Below are 15,917 nucleotides of genomic sequence, written 5' to 3' on the forward strand. Positions count from 1 at the left end.
CTCTTTACTAGTGACTTTGTCCTCACACTCTGATCCAGCAGGAGCTTTATTCATCTCTGGTTTCTGGAGGTTCGTCATTCACAGACTCATTTATTATATAAAAATGGAGAAAATAGATGAAAGAAATATGCTCAATCATCTCTGTAAATCAATCATCCATTGACTCTAATATGTTGACAAAGTGAAACACATTTGAACATAAAAAAAGAGTTGGGGGTACTGAGGCGTAAAGAAAGGATTCAGACCTGCTCATGGTGGATGACCAAGGTGATGAACCACAGGACGGGATTGATGTTTTATTACAATTCATTAATCCAGTTTTTAGTTGGAGTAAAACAATAAAACACGAAAGCACTCAAAAGTCTACAAATCCTAAAAGATACAAGGCTTTACATAAACAGGTGTATTTGCTCTTCTTAAGCTCCTCCCATGAAGATGAAACAAACATGGCCGCCACTTCTTCATGAACGCTGAGGACACTTTGAGGAGTTTTTTTGTGTCCCAGGTTTCTCTGTTGTTGTTGCTGCAAACTTCACCTTCCTCTGAGGACACACACACACTGCTTCAGGGTTTATCCTCAGGAAAGCAGCAGCGGTCCAGCATTAATTCAGATCTCAGTATCTTATCGCTGCTTTCTGACACTGGAATGGATTATGTGGATCAGATTTCTATTAGAGTTTCAGAAATTGCTCTCTTTGTGTTTTTTTCCAAAACCTTCACACTCAGGATTGGACTGACCTGTTTCCCCGCAAGCTCCCGAGGATGCTGGGAAATGTCATCCCGCCGGCGCTGCGTCCTCTCCCAGTCGTCCCACCAAATCTGACGGCGATAATCTGACTGGCAGGACGTGATCCGCCGGTGGATGGCCAGGTTTTGATGGCCAACCAGCAGAAGCTCCTCCCTTCTCTTGTCGCCGTTCAGACTGAGGAGGAAGTGGTAGTATACCGTTCATACAGTTACGAGAGGTACACTAATATTTTAAAAACTCCTACATGCAGACAAACAAAGTGTGCCACGGCGTAACGTGCCGTAACAAGACGTAACACAACGTAACACAACCTAATAAGACGCAACAAGACGCAACAAGACACAACACGACGTAACATGACGTGCCAAGACGTAATACAACGTAGCGCGACGTAACAGAATGTAACACAACGCAACACAACACGACGTAACGCGATGTAACAAGACGCAACATGGCGTAACATGACATAATGCAGCGTTCCGCGCGAACAGGTCCTCACCTCTTTAGGCTGTACTGGTTCCAATGGTCCACCAGACCTTCAGAGCAAACTATGTTGGCCAGTTTGGAGGCCAGGAGCCGGTTATCTCTGTCGATGATGGACTGACGATCGTCCTGCATTAGGAGACCAAGAATTAGAACTGAGTGTGTGTAAGTGCGTGTGTGTAAACTTGACTGACCGGCAGTTTTTTCAGTTTTAGTTGGATGTGAGCTGGCGTCCTCATGCCCTTGTTGTCCACTACTGGGAGGGTTGAGCTCACCTGGACAGATAAACACAGGTATTTAACTAAACTCCACCACCTGGTTCTCAAACACCCAGTCCTTTTACCACCCGCTGCTCCCCAATCCTCCACCACCCGGTTCCCCATTCGCTGTCCACTACCTTCCTGCGGTGGTGCTCGTACTGGTTGAGGTCCCATCGTTGCTGCAGGTATCGGTTGGTGACAGGCTTTAGCGGCTGGTAAGATCTGTGCATGCTGCTCCTCTGATGGGTCACACTCACTTCTTCAAGTGTCAGTCAGACTAAGCAGGAGTTGTGCGTGTGTGTGGTGTGTGTGTGTGTGTGTGTGTTTGTCTGTTTGTTTGCAGGCCTGGGGGTTGTCGCCATGGAGATGTACCCCTCTTTATCTGGGCCAGCTAAATTTCCTATTAATTATTACTGCGCTGAGGAGGCACACACACAAACCTTTTTTTTATGTGTGGTGTTTTTTAAAGTCACAAAGTCAAGGTGTATCTCGCCCATTGTTGGCTGGGCCATCTATTTATCCTCTGCGGTGCGTGACTCCAGTTCACATTGTAATGACTCCAATCCAGTGACTCCAATGATCCGGCGTTCCGGGGTTTCTCTCCCATTGAACCATATCAGCCATTTAGCCTGTCTGTCTGCGGGCCGTCTCTCTGAGTGTGTTTTGTGTGAAGGGCTTTAACCATAACCTGGACCCCGCCCCCCTGGGAATACCACATCCAGTCATGGACTACCTGGGACTAATTCTACCATCATCATCCGGGCCCGAGAACTGAGTCCAGAATGTCAGTGTTTCCCGCTGCTTAGACGCGTTCTCCGGGATGTGACCGTGTGATGGCTGCGGTCCAGTGAGCCGCAAGCACTCTGACTGTCTCACTCTCTGCAACCGACAGATACGCGCGTTATTCTGGGCGCTTTTACCGTTTGCGTGGTGTTCAACCGGGATTATCGGAACCTATGGGGTGTACATGATCGTTGGCCGGATCGGGACCTAAAACGGGGTAAGTAGACGTGGAATAGCTTGCTGAGCTAGCTGACGCTGAGCTAATATGCTAACACCAGCGACAGCATGCTAACAAGCGAACCCCTGGGTTAGCTTTTTAGCACAGCTTTAGCTAACTGCTGTCTTTGTCTGGAGCGACCGAAGGAGCTAAGCGTCCATTATCGGACACATCTCAGTTTTTCCTGCTCGTTTGCTTAAACATTTAACCTGCTCATTTCCCCTTTCAATATAGTAATATACGCCGTTTCCCTGCTCGTATTACGGTCAGTCACACTGCTTTTAATGGCTACGGTTGCTAGGATACGGTGGTGCCATTGGGATGTAACATTCACGTTTTGTTAACAGTCTAGCTTACCATTACTCCATTCAACACCGACACGTTTAGCACGTTTCCAAGCTTTTGTAACACTTCCGAAACTCTAAATAAGCGCTTTAATTATTCTCAAATGTAGTTTTGCCGACATAGGAGAACTGTGGTGGATGGGAGGAGGGGGGGGGGGGGTAAATTCTGGGTGACCAAGGGATTCGCAAAACGTTTGTCCGATAATGGATGCACGGCTCTGACAGCGCCGCATAGGCTTTTTTTGTCCCATCACACGACAAAATAGGACGTTAGGTCAACAGTTTAAACAAACTGCACCTGTAATGTTATTTTTGTGTGGAATGACATTTTTTCGCAAAGTTAAACCGAAAAAATGTCCACCTTCTGATCGAAGCAGCGATGCGTCCGATAATGGATCCAGTTAGCCTCGTAGCGGGCCTCGGACATCGTTTGGTGCTGTGGCCATACGTGAAAGTCAGTGAGGGCGTTTGGTCTTAATGTCAGTCAGCTGATGCCGCTGGTATTGTGCGTGTGAGCAGTGCGCTAAGATGGGGCAGTGCTAAAACCGGCACCAGCGACGAGTCAGCCGCCGCTAGCTTAGCTCACCGATTTATTCAGCTAACGGTAGCTAGGTTAGCTAGCTCATTGGGTCTGGGGGAGGCGATGTTGTGGTTCTGTACGTGTACACATATGCATATCCCCCTCCTTTCCATGTAATATCATCCTTTAACGCATAGTCTTTGTTTATTGACCACATGTGCTAGTCAGTAATACGGCTAACTACATGATGCCACCAGGTTAATTTTACGATTTATCATGTCTTTGCAGCAGATGTTATACAAAAAGTGATTGATTTTTTGCTTATAATAAAAATTCCACTCATGAGGTGTGTGTGTGTGTATATATACATATATATATACATTTCTACATACATGCCTTGTATATAGTTTGTAAAAGCATGATTTCATAGCCTAGAAGGATCTCACTTCTCGGTGTAATAGTTTCCTGGTAAATCCCCAAAGTGATTTCCATTCATTCGTCCCAAAGTGAGCTGTCCACCTTCTTCGGTTCTTCACTGCATGAAGGATTCTGTGAATGAGAACCACTGAACCCTTGGACGTATGTGAAATGGTCGGGGTGTTGGTGGGACTCACAGCCTCCCACTTCTGTTGACCTGTATGATCCCATCGCTTTGTCCACTTTCCCACTAAATTCCTTCTCTCGGCGTTGTGTTCTGGGGAGTTAGCTGCCTTGGTGGTTTGTAAACAGACACTATGATGAACACTAAAACGTCCACTTAGGTCCATTACGATTGACAATCAATTTCTATTATTTCTTTTCTCTATTTCTTCTCCGTACAACTCACAAAAAGTTTTCTCCGTCAAAAACATTTTAGAGCCGACTGTCTCAAATCATCAAATCACCTCAAATAATTTTTCATATTTCTTCATTGAGTGCTGTTCGTGTTGAACCCATGTTCTCAGAGTAAGGCTGCCACATTTCCAAAAATAAATTATATCTTCTGTTGAGACTATATCATCTTTTCAAGAGGGATATCAGGCGTGATGTTGCATTAGGCCACAGATATCTCTTAATTCCATTAAGCCTGGCTAATGACTGGTTCTTTATAAATGGACACAGCCATTGTGGTTTTGAGTGTGACTATCAGATGACTGATGTCAGCTATTATCCAATCAGAAGGCAGGCAGCTGAATCTGTGAGGGATTCTCCCTTCAGACTCATTGATGTAAATACATCCGTCCTATTGTCTGTGAGTCCTGAGACTAGACATTAGCAATGGAGCAGCACATCATAAGTAAACCAACAACAGTATTTGACATCAAAGATCAGAGTCCTGACCCTTCAGCAGACGTTATGCCTCCGTCACATTGACTCCTGGAGTTTGTTGGTGACGTATTGGATCATATTTGTTCTGTCATTGAAGTTCTCATTTCCAAGCTGAACGTTGTTTGGACAAAAAACTGGGGCTCAAAGTCTTTCTGAATACGGTTGTTAAAGCTGAAAATTACGCTATGAAAATGCTTTAATGCAAAGTATAAAATCAATGACCTGAAGCAATTAAGCATTATCTGACCAACGGGGCGACTCCTCAGGTCCTATAGACGTCTATGAGAAAATGACTACTGCGCTCTGTATTTGTTCCCTCAGTAAACACAGGTATATGGTTTAATCTCCAGTTTCAAGTCTCCTTCAATAAAGCATGTTCATTTAGTAAATGATGGTCCATTTAGAGTCCAACAGACCATAAAGCAGGTGATTCTTTAGGGCGGGGCTGCAGGCTGATTGGCAGGTCTCTACCTGAGTCGTGGCTCCTTGGTCCTAATATGGCTTTCTGTTTACTGGTTGTAATATAAACCAAGATGTTAACGCCATTTTGACCTCACTGCTTCTTTTCAATGCAGGCTACGGCCAGGACACCTCTGCCTGACGTGGGTTTACGCAGGTTTAGTTGCCTTTTGGAGGGTTAGGGTTCACTGTCTGAACGAGTTTTCAGCCACATAACACAAACCCTGATTCCTCCTGGCCCAGTTTATCACCTCCACAGTGATTCATCTGGATAGATGCGGTCCAGATGTTTCCCCCTCCACTGTCTGCCGTGAATGCACAGCGTCCAGACGTCTGGAGCTCACGTTAAATCCTCACCTTCCTCTGACTCTCCATCCGCTTCCTGTCAGCTTCTAGACGAGACACACTGAGGTGGTATCACGGGGAGTAATACCGCCTAAGTTGTGAACGTCCACCTTGTCTAGACCGGAACTGGTTCTACGTGAGGGGAACCCCGTTGGTATCAATGATATCCAGGGGCACTGGTTTTGCTGTCTGTTCTCAAGGAGTAAAAGTGAGACATGATCTCAAACGTCCTCCATCTGTCCTCCCGTGTCTGTCTTTTGGTTAAAAAGCTGAATTTGCTGTTTTAGAATAAAGGGTTGGAAATTAAAGCTTTTTAATGCTGTTTGTTAATCCGATTCATTGATTAATCAAAATAATCATTAGTTGCGGCCACCTGAACAGTTGTTCACTGCTAGCTGGCTAACTCGTCCGGAGTTAGGTTGTTAGCTAGTTAGCGGATTACCTTGTTAGCGCGTTAGCTGTTGTGGCTGCTAGTGTTGCCACCAGAGGCAATACCAGCAGCTCGACCAACTTTGCATTAAATCGTTTTCTGATCTAACTTGTATTACATTTTTCAAAACCAAAAACCCTCCAAACAGACACCGCTCCTCTGTTGGGCACAAGTTGTTGTTTGATATTGTGTGTGCGTGCGTGCATTTTTATTAAAGTGTCTTCCTTTTTTCCTTTTTTTTCAAGCAGTTCCTAAACAGTGTTAATATGAATCGGTCCTCACCTGGAACCCAGTGGAAGTGGATCTGTGACTGAAGCTCTCCTCCTGTGTAACCTCTAGTCTGTCCTGTGTACAGGAGACGATGTGGGGAGCCGGGAGGAGGCGCGGGGCCCGGCCCTGAGGAGGCGTCCTGCGGCTGGGAGGAGCACGCCCTCCCCTGGCCCCCCCTGCAACGCTCTGGGACGCTCCTACTAAAATGTCCCTCAGCAGCGGCCCTGCAGGCGGGAAAGGTGTGGACTCCAACGCGGTGGAGGCGTACGACAGCGGCGACGAGTGGGACATCGGCGTGGGCAACCTCATCATCGACCTGGACGCCGACCTGGAGAAGGACAAGCTGGAGATGTCCAGCGGCAAGGAGGGAGGGGGGGGCATGGCAGGCCTCCCCGTAGCTGCTTTAGCTGACAACATCAACTATGTTAGCCCGGTAGCCGCCGTGCAGGCTAAAGAGAGCAAAGCCAAATCCAAACGTAGTAAGAACTCCAAGGAAAGCGCCAAGGCCCCAGAAGGAGCCAAGAAAGAGATTCGGGGTCGGGCCCCCGGGGACCCGCCCGGCCAGAACCCCAACCTTACAACCCCAACCAAGGGGGCCGACAAGTCTGGCAAACCCCCCCGTACCCTTCCCGCGGTGAAAAAGGACAAAGACGGGGTTTCTGGGAAAGCTAAGAAAGAGAAGATCGAGGCGGTGACTCCGGGAGCCCTCGGCCCAGAGAAGGCGTCGGTGGCCCCCGTCCCGCCCGAGTCGGCCGTAGCCGAGCAGCTTGGCGACATGGTGCTGGACACGGTTGGCCAACCCATTGGCATGACGATGGAAGAGCCAGACAGCGGCGACTGCCGGAATCTCAAAAAAGCGCTCTGCGTGAAGGTAAGGGGGTTCAAAATTGCAAGTCAGTCATTTTCCGAGGTTTTGACGGACAGGTGTGGTTAGCTTAGTGGCGTATGGATATTGCTACATTGAATATCGACAGATTGATCAACGGAGAAGGAGTCATGCTCCAACCCAATTGGATCCTACATTTCCCACAATGCAACCCAAGATCTCTCTTAAGCAGCAGTGTGACAATTACTTTATATTGAGAATAATTTGATAACTATTGCAGAGTATCTTTTTATCTGAAGCGTCGTCTTGCGTGTTCAGCTCGTTGTTCTCTACACGGCGTATTGAGGGAGAGTACGCTCTTCAGCATACATGTTATAATCAACGTGAGAAAAATTACAACTTTATTTGTGTTTACAGTCAAATCAGGTCATTACATTTGTCCAAAGGTGCCTGCTCCTTACGGCTGTAGCTAATTAGATGCTGTGCCGTGTTTGGACTTGTAGCTGAAATTCAACGGTTCTGCTTTGCATTGGTTTTTTTCCCATGTATTTATTTATTGCATCAGAGACATTTTAAATATTGCCGTTGCAATGCTGCCACTGTGGTGGTTCTGCGTTTTGATGATGATGTCATCACCTCTTACTGTCTGAGAGACCGAGAAGCAAGTAGGACTTAGATGCGAAGTGCAAGATGGGAATACCTGTGCTGAGGGAGGGGGGGATATGATGAGGTGATTCCCACATGGCAGACCTCGTCATACTGGAACTTGAACCAGCCAATGCCGTTGTAAAACAGACCCCTCCCTCCCTCCAACCAACCCACCCAAGAGGGTGGGTTGGTTGGAGGGAGTTTCCCAACGTTCCAGATGTTGTTTTTTCATGAAAGCGGGGTCTTGTAACCACGGCGATGCCCTCCGAGCCGGTGGCTGAAGCAGTGAGCTCATCCGTTCATGTGCATGGTCGCACACACGCGTGTTCTAATCGGAGCCCGTTCATCGATAATGTAATTTGTGAAATTTGCTTCAACAGTAATTCTGTTCCTGCTTGATGGTTTGTGGTTTGTCACAAAAGGCCTCTTTACTTTTCTTCATCCGTCCCCCAAAAATGGGAGTGAATGGAAAAGAGTTGTTTTCACTTTAGGAAACCTGTCCGCTTACAGTGTGGACATTTTTCATCCTCTTTTCGACGGTTACCTGGCAACCTCGCTGCAGCTTTAAACAGAGACGTGTTTAAACTCCCAGAATGCATTGCTTCATCAGGTGTTGGCAGGTTTTGGTTGCTGGGAGTCTGACTGTTTCCTCTGATTGTTATTGATCTGATTGATTGAAACGTCTCATATTTCTAACAATTGCTCCGTCGTTTGCTGTCGATCAATAATCACATTGGTTTTGTGTGACATTCAAAGCTCTCCTTCAGACTTTGAACTCAAACATGTTCTAGTCAGTCATTGTTTTTTATTCACAAAAATACACAATTCAAGTTAGCCTCCATTGGTTAGCTGTTAGCCGTTAGCTGTGCTGCTAACGCTACGAGTTCTCCTGTTGACTAAATACTAGTGATGGCGAGATGAAGCATAGAGGCTTCCATCCACAGGTTCCCTCATGGGCCGAGGCTTCATTCGCTCCACTGCGAAACATGTAAAGCAGGCAGTGATATAATGACACCATTATTGCTTTGGTTTAATGCTTTGAATTGAATAAAATAATGTATGATGTTTGATTTCAATACACAAATCAAATCATAGATATTGTGTCTGTAAATGTGCTTGTGTGTCTTCATTTTCGCCGCGCTTTACTCGCGCAACTTGTAGTTAATTAGCCTTCATTTGCTTCATATGTGCCGGAAAGGGGGCGTGGCTTGTCTCCATAAAGACAGTTATCATTTCTCTATTCCACCATAGAAATAAACACTGTTTTTGCTCTATACTTGTTGTGGAAATGACTCAACTGTCGGACACCAGCTAACTTACAGGCATTGGGCAAAAAAATGTGATTTATTCGCTTTGCTCCATCCGCTTTTTCGCATCTTTCACGTTGCGTCCTCCGCGCTGCCTGTTGAACATTTGCTTCCTTCACAACCATTCGCGTCTGTGAATTGACTTTGCCTGGAATCTACTTGTGCAAATAATTTGCTTTGCTTTTGGTGTGAACGCAGAATGAAAAAACATCTTGATATTTATCCATTGCGTTTCGAATCGCACGCCAAACCTGTGAACCATTTCCTGAATTAGTCACATGGTACGGCTGGCGAGGCTTCCAACTTCACAACATCAAAACTTTATTTACATATCTGGTGGTTAATGTTAATCGGTGAGAACGAGTGACCTCGACCACGTTGTGTGGATCAACGTACCAGTGACATCGTCTCTCTCCCCACAGATGGAGTCTCTTCTCTCTGCCCCTGCTCCGCCTCCTCCACCTCTTCACCTCCTCACTCCCGGCCCCATCAGCGACATCTCGTCTCCGTGCGAGCAGATCATAGTTCGCACGCGCTCGGTGGCAGTGAACACGGCGGACGCGGCGCTGGCGACGGAGCCGGAGTGCCTGGGACCCTGTGAGCCAGGCACCAGCGTCAACCTGGAGGGCATCGTGTGGCAGGAGACGGAGGATGGTAAGACTGATACAGCCTCCACTCAGGTGGAGATATCAGATCAGATAACGTTTTCATCTATTGACAGAACCCTTGAAGTGTTTATTTATTGTATAGTTATTCAGGAACAAATAAGGAATTAATGATGTTATTTTTGTCCGAAAAGTACTTAAAGATATACACTTAGCTTACACCTGATTCCGGAGGAGGAGTAGGAATAGACCTTCACCTCCAAGTGATGAAACAAATCAAATGAAACCACGCCAAACAGTTACTACATTAATGATAATGTGACTCACACAGCCCTTAAACCGAGATGGCGTCCCCATTACTTGTCTTTCCTGCCGTGGTTGTCTCTCTTCAGGCATGCTGGTTGTTAACGTCACCTGGAGGAACAAAACCTACGTGGGAACCCTGTTGGACTGCACCCGGCACGACTGGGCCCCCCCCAGGTACACACACCGCGCTACACACACCGCGGGACAGCGTTGCGATGCTGTGGCGACGCCAGAAGGACGTGATCACGTTTGGTCCTGCACCTCTGGGTTTTTGCATCATGTGACACAAATGTTGTGTAAGTACAACGCTGTTTACATGTCTGAGGATCGCATAAGGACGGATAAGTAGTAGGTTTTGGAAACCGTGTTAAAATCTACAGGTGAGTAAATGTTTATCAGCTCAAATCCAATATTTTAGACCTCTTCATTCTTGACAATCATTACGGTGCATTAATTGACGCTTAAACATCTTGATGTGTTTTGTGCGCTGTCGTCCGGTTTAAGGCGTTAATGACAAAATATTTGGACTTCCTTTTCAGGTTCTGCGAGTCTCCGTCCAGCGACGTGGAGATGCGTAGCGGCCGCGGCCGGGGGAAGAGGATGCGCCCCGGCAGCTACACGGCGCTCAACGACAACAGCAACTCCTCTGACAACCGAGGCAGCAGCGGCACGGGAAAGACCCGCGGCGCAGCTGCCGCTAATAGCAAAGGGCGAAGAGGCAGCCAGACGGCTGGCGCCGGCGAGGACCCCAAGGCCAGCCCCTCCACCGCCAAGAGGAGGACCAAGCCCGCTTTCGACATGGAGCCCACCTCCAGCTCCGAGGACACCAAGGCCTCCAAGCACATGAGGACCAACTCCAGCGGGGCCACGTGTGACCCGCCGCCCGCCACGCACCCGGACCGGAGCTGCCCCTCCCCCGTGCTCATCGACTGCCCCCACCCCAGCTGCAAAAAGAAGTACAAGCACATCAACGGCCTCAAGTACCATCAGGCCCGGGCCCACAACGACCACGACGTCCGGCTGGACCAGGACGCGGACAGCGAATACGGCGACGACTCTGCCCCCCCGCACCCGGACCCCGCCTGCTGTAACGGCGCTGCCATCTCCCCCGCCCGCTGCGCCACGCCTAAGGGCCGGGGTTTTGACGCGCCCTCGCCGGGGAGGACCACGTCCAGGCCGAAGAAGAAGGAGGCGGTGCCTGAAGGGACGGAAGGCGGCGAGGAAGCGGCATGTTTCACGGACGATGCAAGCAACGATGGAATGGACGACAGGAAGTCAAAGAAGATGGCGCCCGGAGGCAGAGCTGACAAACTGACCCAGAAGGGCACAAAGCAGGGCCGGCCCAGCACCCCTTCGCCCTATGCTCTGCAGGCGTCCTCCCCCGCCATGGGCTCGGTGGTACACCCCGTCCCCAAGAGCCCCCAGCTGAAGGGCCTCCAGTCCAAACCCCCGCCTCTGGTGGACCCCGCCTCCAGCCCCACCCTCGTCAAGGACAAGAAAAAGAAGAGGAAGAGGGAGGGAGGGAAGGAAGGGGACAGTCCCAATGGTAAGGGGGGGAGGGCGGAGGAGGGACGGAGCCCGTACTCTGACATATGTGACCCGTTGCTTAACGGCTCCACAGAAACCCACCAGAGCCGGCTGGCCAGCATCAAGGCCGAGGCCGACAAGGTTTACAGCTTCTCGGACAACGCGCCCAGCCCGTCCATCGGCGCCGCCAGCCGGATGGAGGCGGGCCTCGGGCCTCAACCCAACCAGAACGGCGAGACCGGCAGCCCCGCCTATTCTGACATCTCAGACGCCGGGGAGGACGGTGAGGGCAGAGGGGAGGGGGTGAAGGTCAAATCCGAGCCTGACTTGGGGGCTCGCGAGGGGGCCAAGAAGGCCCTGTTTCCCCCCCAGCCTTCCAGCAAGGAGTCACCATACTACCCCAACTACGACTCCTACTACTCCCCCAACCCGAGCCCAGAAGTGCCATCAGCAGCGCCATCCTACGTGGGGGGAGCCCAGGTGAAGGTCGAGGAGGAGGAGGAGGAGCTGCCGCCCCCGCCGGAGGAGGTGGTCAAACTGAAGGTGGAGCCTCCGGAGGAGAGGAAGGTGGAGGCGGGGCCTCAACAGCCGTCAGTCATCCAGCAGCGCTCCAACATGTACGCCCAGCCTCTCTACTACAACCAGTACTTTGTCCCCCCATACCCTTACTCTACCGACCAGGCCTACCACGCCCACCTGCTGGCCTCTAACCCCGCCTACCGCCAGCAGTGCGACGACCGGCAGCGGCTGGCTGACAAGAAGGCTGAGAGCAAAGAGTGGGAAGCCTGCGGTAAGGAGGAGTGGAAGCAGAAGGCCTTGGTGCCCTCCAACCTCTCCAGGGCCCCCAGCCTCACTGACCTGGGTGCCATGGTGGGAAACAACCCAGCCAAGTCCAAAGAGGACCCGCTGGCCGCGGAGCATTCCAAGTCCGTCATCATGGCAAAGGGAGAGGAGCAGAAGGCGCCCACCGCACAGCCTGAGGGTTTAAAGATGAAGCTGAGCGAAGCACGGCATCATGGGAAAGAAGAGGCCAGGCCGGCAGTGGAGCAGGGCAGGCTGGCAGGTGTAGAGCCCGCCATGTGGTACAGACAGGTAACTGCAGCTCTAACACGGCACGTCCTTCAGTTGCTCTAATATACAGGATATACTGACCACCAGGAGGACTCCTCTGGTCACAAAGAAGTATGTGGGGAAAATGACTACTTCTCTTGATTTATTCCCTCAGTAAACATGAGTTCATGGTCTCAAGTCTTCTTCAATAAAGCATGATCATTTAGTAAATTATGGTCCATTCAGAGTCAAACAGACCATAAAGCAGGAGATGCTTTATGGTGGGGCTACACGCTGATTCTACCAGAGAAGTATTCGTCCTCCTCAGTCCTCCTCAATATTGTTACTTCCTGTTCACTAGTTGCAACACAAATTCATTTCTTGTGTTTTGACCTGAGATCCAATCAAATCAAATGCAGAAAATAAAAAAAACATGATTCAGAAAAAGCCTGTTCAGCAGCAACTATTAAACTGTGACTTTATATAATTTGCCACTAAATGTATTGACTTTGTTCCCCAAAATTAAAACTAACTAGCATCTCCACTAACCTCTGCTCTGCCCCCTCAGGAGCCGGACTCGCGCCTCTGGCCCTACGTTTACCCCAACAAGTACTCTGAAGCCCCCAAGCCGCCGGAGGAGGAGCAGCGGTGGAAGGAGGAGCGCGACAGGAAGAGCAAGGAGGAGAGGAAGGAGGGGGGGGGTGAAGGCAGGACTCAGCTGCCCCCGGAGGAGCACCGGGTGGGGGGGAAGGAGGCGCGTCAGCCCCCCCACCCGCACGCCCACCCGCACATGCAGTTCTCCTCCCCCATGGCTCAGCACCACCAGGGCTACGTGCCCTACATGCACGGCCCCTACGCCTACGGCTATGAGCCGGGCCCCCCAGGCTACCGGGGCATGCCCTCAGTCATGATGCAGAACTACCCCGGTAAGAGTTAGAAACTCTTATGTTGAAATGAATTACCATAATGCACCATGTTATTGGTTTATTATAATTAAATCACACAAACAAGTACTGAGCAGAAACAGTGATTTAGTGTCATGGTTTCTGTGGAGACAAGCCCCTCCCCCTCTCAGTCTGCTCTCCGTCCCCAGGCTCCTACCTGCCGCCAGGCTACTCCTTCCCCTCGTACGGGACCAAGGAGGAGATGGAGAAGCCCTCCCGCTCCAGCCCGACGGTGAAGCCCCCCGGGGAGGCCAAAGCTCTGGAGCTGCTGCAGCAGCACGCCAGCCAGTACAAGAGCAAGTCCCCCTCCACGCAGGATGCCAAGCCCCCCCACGAGCGGGAGAGGGAGGGGCCCAAGTCGTCCCCCTCACAGCGCATGCTGCCCACGCACCACCACCTGAGCTACCCTTTACTGTCGGGGCAGTACGACCTGTCCTACGCCTCAGGTGAGACAGGGAGCGCTTGTTTTATTCACATTCGGTTCAACTCATTCAATTCTCAGCTCCTCAGTAAAACTATGACGTCATCTCTGTCTACCTGCCTGTCTGTCTCCCCATATCCTGCGTCTCTACTTGTCTATCTCCCCCTCTACCTGCCCGTCTGTCTCCCTCTCTCTGTCTCTCAGGCCTCTCCTCCTCAGCCATCGTTGCGAGTCAACAAGCATCGGCTCCGTCAATGTACCCCCCCTCGCGGAGGTGAGACAGGTGAGACCCACTCTGTCCACCAGGTGGTCAGAACCTCAAAGCCCCCCAGTGTTGGAGGTGGCTGAACACCAGAGGTCAAAGGTCTGCACGAGCATTGTTGTTTTCAGTCATGACTGCTGACTCAGCTAAGGAAGCGCCCCCCCCCCCCCCCCCCCCTTCCCGTCCTAGACTGGATAAGAACCAGTGACGGTTTTGATGTTCTTTTAAAGTCTCTTCAGTCTTAAAGCTGACAGAAACAATCCAAGAAAATGATTAGATCATCACTGATCATGTATGTCATATATATCATGATGGATATATTTTAGATATTTTTTGTGTGTGTATATATATATATATATATATATATATATAAAAACAAATGACCTGTAATGTAAATGTGATGTTTATTTTCTCCTCACGTTACTACGCCCCCCCCCTACCTCCAGACTGTACCCTTTGACCTATGGACTCGACACCTTCGCCTGGGTGTCTCAGCTTCACAGGAAAATAAAAATACTTTGGACGGAGGATGGACCAATCAGAGGGCTGCATCCCCAGACTCCTCGTGTGTGTGTGTGTGTGTGTGTGTGTGTGTGTGTGTGTGTGTGTGCGCGCGTTTGTGTGTGTGTAAATACTGTACAGAGGAATTATTTTAAAGAGCCTGTTGGATTTCCTACTCTTCTTTTGTCTGGTAGCCTCCGCCTGTTTTTCTACTGTTGTTGATCTGATATTAAACCTGTAGCTGGTGAACGGTGCCAAGCTCCGCCTCTTCTTTGTGATCATCGACCTTTGATTGGTCGATTATCACAGCTGTTTCACTTGTTGCTGAACACCTCCTGGAATTACATGCAAGTTCAAAACCTCCATTTTGAAAAAATAATAACTTCCGGGATGAAATCGTCGATGTGTTTAGGAGATAGACTGTCATTGTGATGTCATCGAGTCCGCCCCAACTACATGGCCGTCGCCATTTTTGTTTTTTCATGACATCTTTCACACAAAGATTTTCCAGTCAGATTAATGAATTAACTGATTAATTTGGGATCTTTAGCCTTTGTACTCCTACCTGCAAACTTTTAAAATCATAATGTCCTTGTGAATCGTAAAGATTCGTATAAATTTGATTAAGGGGTGGGGCAGCACTTGTGAGCTCAGATTGAGACGAGGACAAAAGGTGACATAGAGATCTTTTCAATAACACATCTTTGACGGGACGGGTCTCAGCTAATCAGCGCTGAGATCTCAAAAAAAGTCTTCATTACCCTCCAACATCTTTTCACTCCAATTTTACTGGACTATTATGGTTACATAATATGTCGTCACGTTCCCCCACCTCCGTTGTCCCCCTTTCACCCATCATGATTTTGTAGGAATGTGTATTTAAGGTTGAACAACAACATTTCAGCTTTGACGCCATTTTTCTTTCACTAGTTTTGGTTTAAAAAACATTAGATAAAAATCTGCAGACTCTGTCAAATCTTTACTTTAAAAATGGATAAACTCAAAAGTTTAATTATTAACTGCATTTCCAGATGTTCTCTGCCTGTATTTCCAGAGGAACCGCGGTTCCGTTTTTCCTTTTCACAGATCCAGATGTTCTGACCTAAAGAACAGGTCACAGGTGCAACAGGAAGTCCGTTATTGTCTGGCTACTCCTTTATGATGAATTTATCTTTTAATCTTAAAGTGAGCTCAGATCATTCTGCTAAACTTTGCAGAGGACTGCAGGATCATTGGTGACAATGAAAATAACAGTTTTCAAACCTGCATCATAATGAGTGTAAAACGGATAATAAATAAATAAATAATCTGCACCTTAAAATCGCTTGCGACTGAGTCTCCTGTTAAGAGTTT

At 49.1% G+C, this 15,917-nt stretch overlaps 2 protein-coding genes across 6 annotated transcripts; one reads left to right on the plus strand and one right to left on the minus strand.

The window, feature by feature from the left end:
- Positions 1-284: 284 nt before the first annotated feature.
- LOC120808917 (uncharacterized protein CFAP97D2) lies at positions 285-2,971 on the minus strand. Of its 2 annotated transcripts, none has more exons than XM_040162260.2 (5): positions 1,629-2,971; positions 1,426-1,506; positions 1,248-1,360; positions 739-922; positions 285-542 (listed from the first exon to the last, which is right to left on the minus strand). In XM_040162260.2, exons 1-5 carry the CDS (start codon positions 1,719-1,721, stop codon positions 462-464), a joined length of 552 nt encoding a protein of 183 aa, XP_040018194.1. In that variant the 5' UTR covers positions 1,722-2,971; the 3' UTR covers positions 285-461. The 2 variants fall into 2 exon arrangements, with proteins under 2 accessions (XP_040018194.1, XP_077939231.1); XM_078083105.1 differs by having other exon boundaries at positions 402-559; positions 1,629-1,892.
- On the plus strand, positions 2,060-14,813 carry znf609a (zinc finger protein 609a). Of its 4 annotated transcripts, none has more exons than XM_040162251.2 (9): positions 2,060-2,491; positions 6,253-7,038; positions 9,371-9,602; positions 9,946-10,033; positions 10,399-12,478; positions 13,005-13,362; positions 13,530-13,826; positions 14,006-14,084; positions 14,510-14,813. In XM_040162251.2, exons 2-8 carry the CDS (start codon positions 6,373-6,375, stop codon positions 14,077-14,079), a joined length of 3,795 nt encoding a protein of 1,264 aa, XP_040018185.1. In that variant the 5' UTR covers positions 2,060-2,491; positions 6,253-6,372; the 3' UTR covers positions 14,080-14,084; positions 14,510-14,813. The 4 variants fall into 4 exon arrangements, with proteins under 4 accessions (XP_040018185.1, XP_040018181.2, XP_040018180.2 ...); XM_040162247.2 differs by having other exon boundaries at positions 2,384-2,491; positions 6,237-7,038; positions 14,006-14,075; XM_040162246.2 differs by having other exon boundaries at positions 2,385-2,491; positions 14,006-14,075.
- The last annotated feature ends 1,104 nt before the right edge of the window (positions 14,814-15,917 follow it).

This window comes from Gasterosteus aculeatus, chromosome X (genome assembly GCF_964276395.1).
Source record: "Gasterosteus aculeatus chromosome X, fGasAcu3.hap1.1, whole genome shotgun sequence".
In the NCBI taxonomy this organism is placed as follows: domain Eukaryota; kingdom Metazoa; phylum Chordata; class Actinopteri; order Perciformes; family Gasterosteidae; genus Gasterosteus; species Gasterosteus aculeatus.

Bases quoted from the DNA above. Each gene is read 5' to 3' on its own strand.
- LOC120808917 (XM_040162260.2), bottom strand. From the start codon at position 1,721: ATGCACAGATCTTACCAGCCGCTAAAGCCTGTCACCAACCGATACCTG. The intron at 1,507-1,628 runs GTAGTGGACAGC...TTATCTGTCCAG, and splicing joins ACGAGCACCACCGCAGGAAG to GTGAGCTCAACCCTCCCAGT. The intron at 1,361-1,425 runs GTCAGTCAAGTT...CTCCTAATGCAG, and splicing joins TAAAACTGAAAAAACTGCCG to GACGATCGTCAGTCCATCAT.
- znf609a (XM_040162247.2), top strand. From the start codon at position 6,373: ATGTCCCTCAGCAGCGGCCCTGCAGGCGGGAAAGGTGTGGACTCCAAC. The intron at 7,039-9,370 runs GTAAGGGGGTTC...CTCTCCCCACAG, and splicing joins AAAAAGCGCTCTGCGTGAAG to ATGGAGTCTCTTCTCTCTGC. The intron at 9,603-9,945 runs GTAAGACTGATA...GTCTCTCTTCAG, and splicing joins GTGGCAGGAGACGGAGGATG to GCATGCTGGTTGTTAACGTC.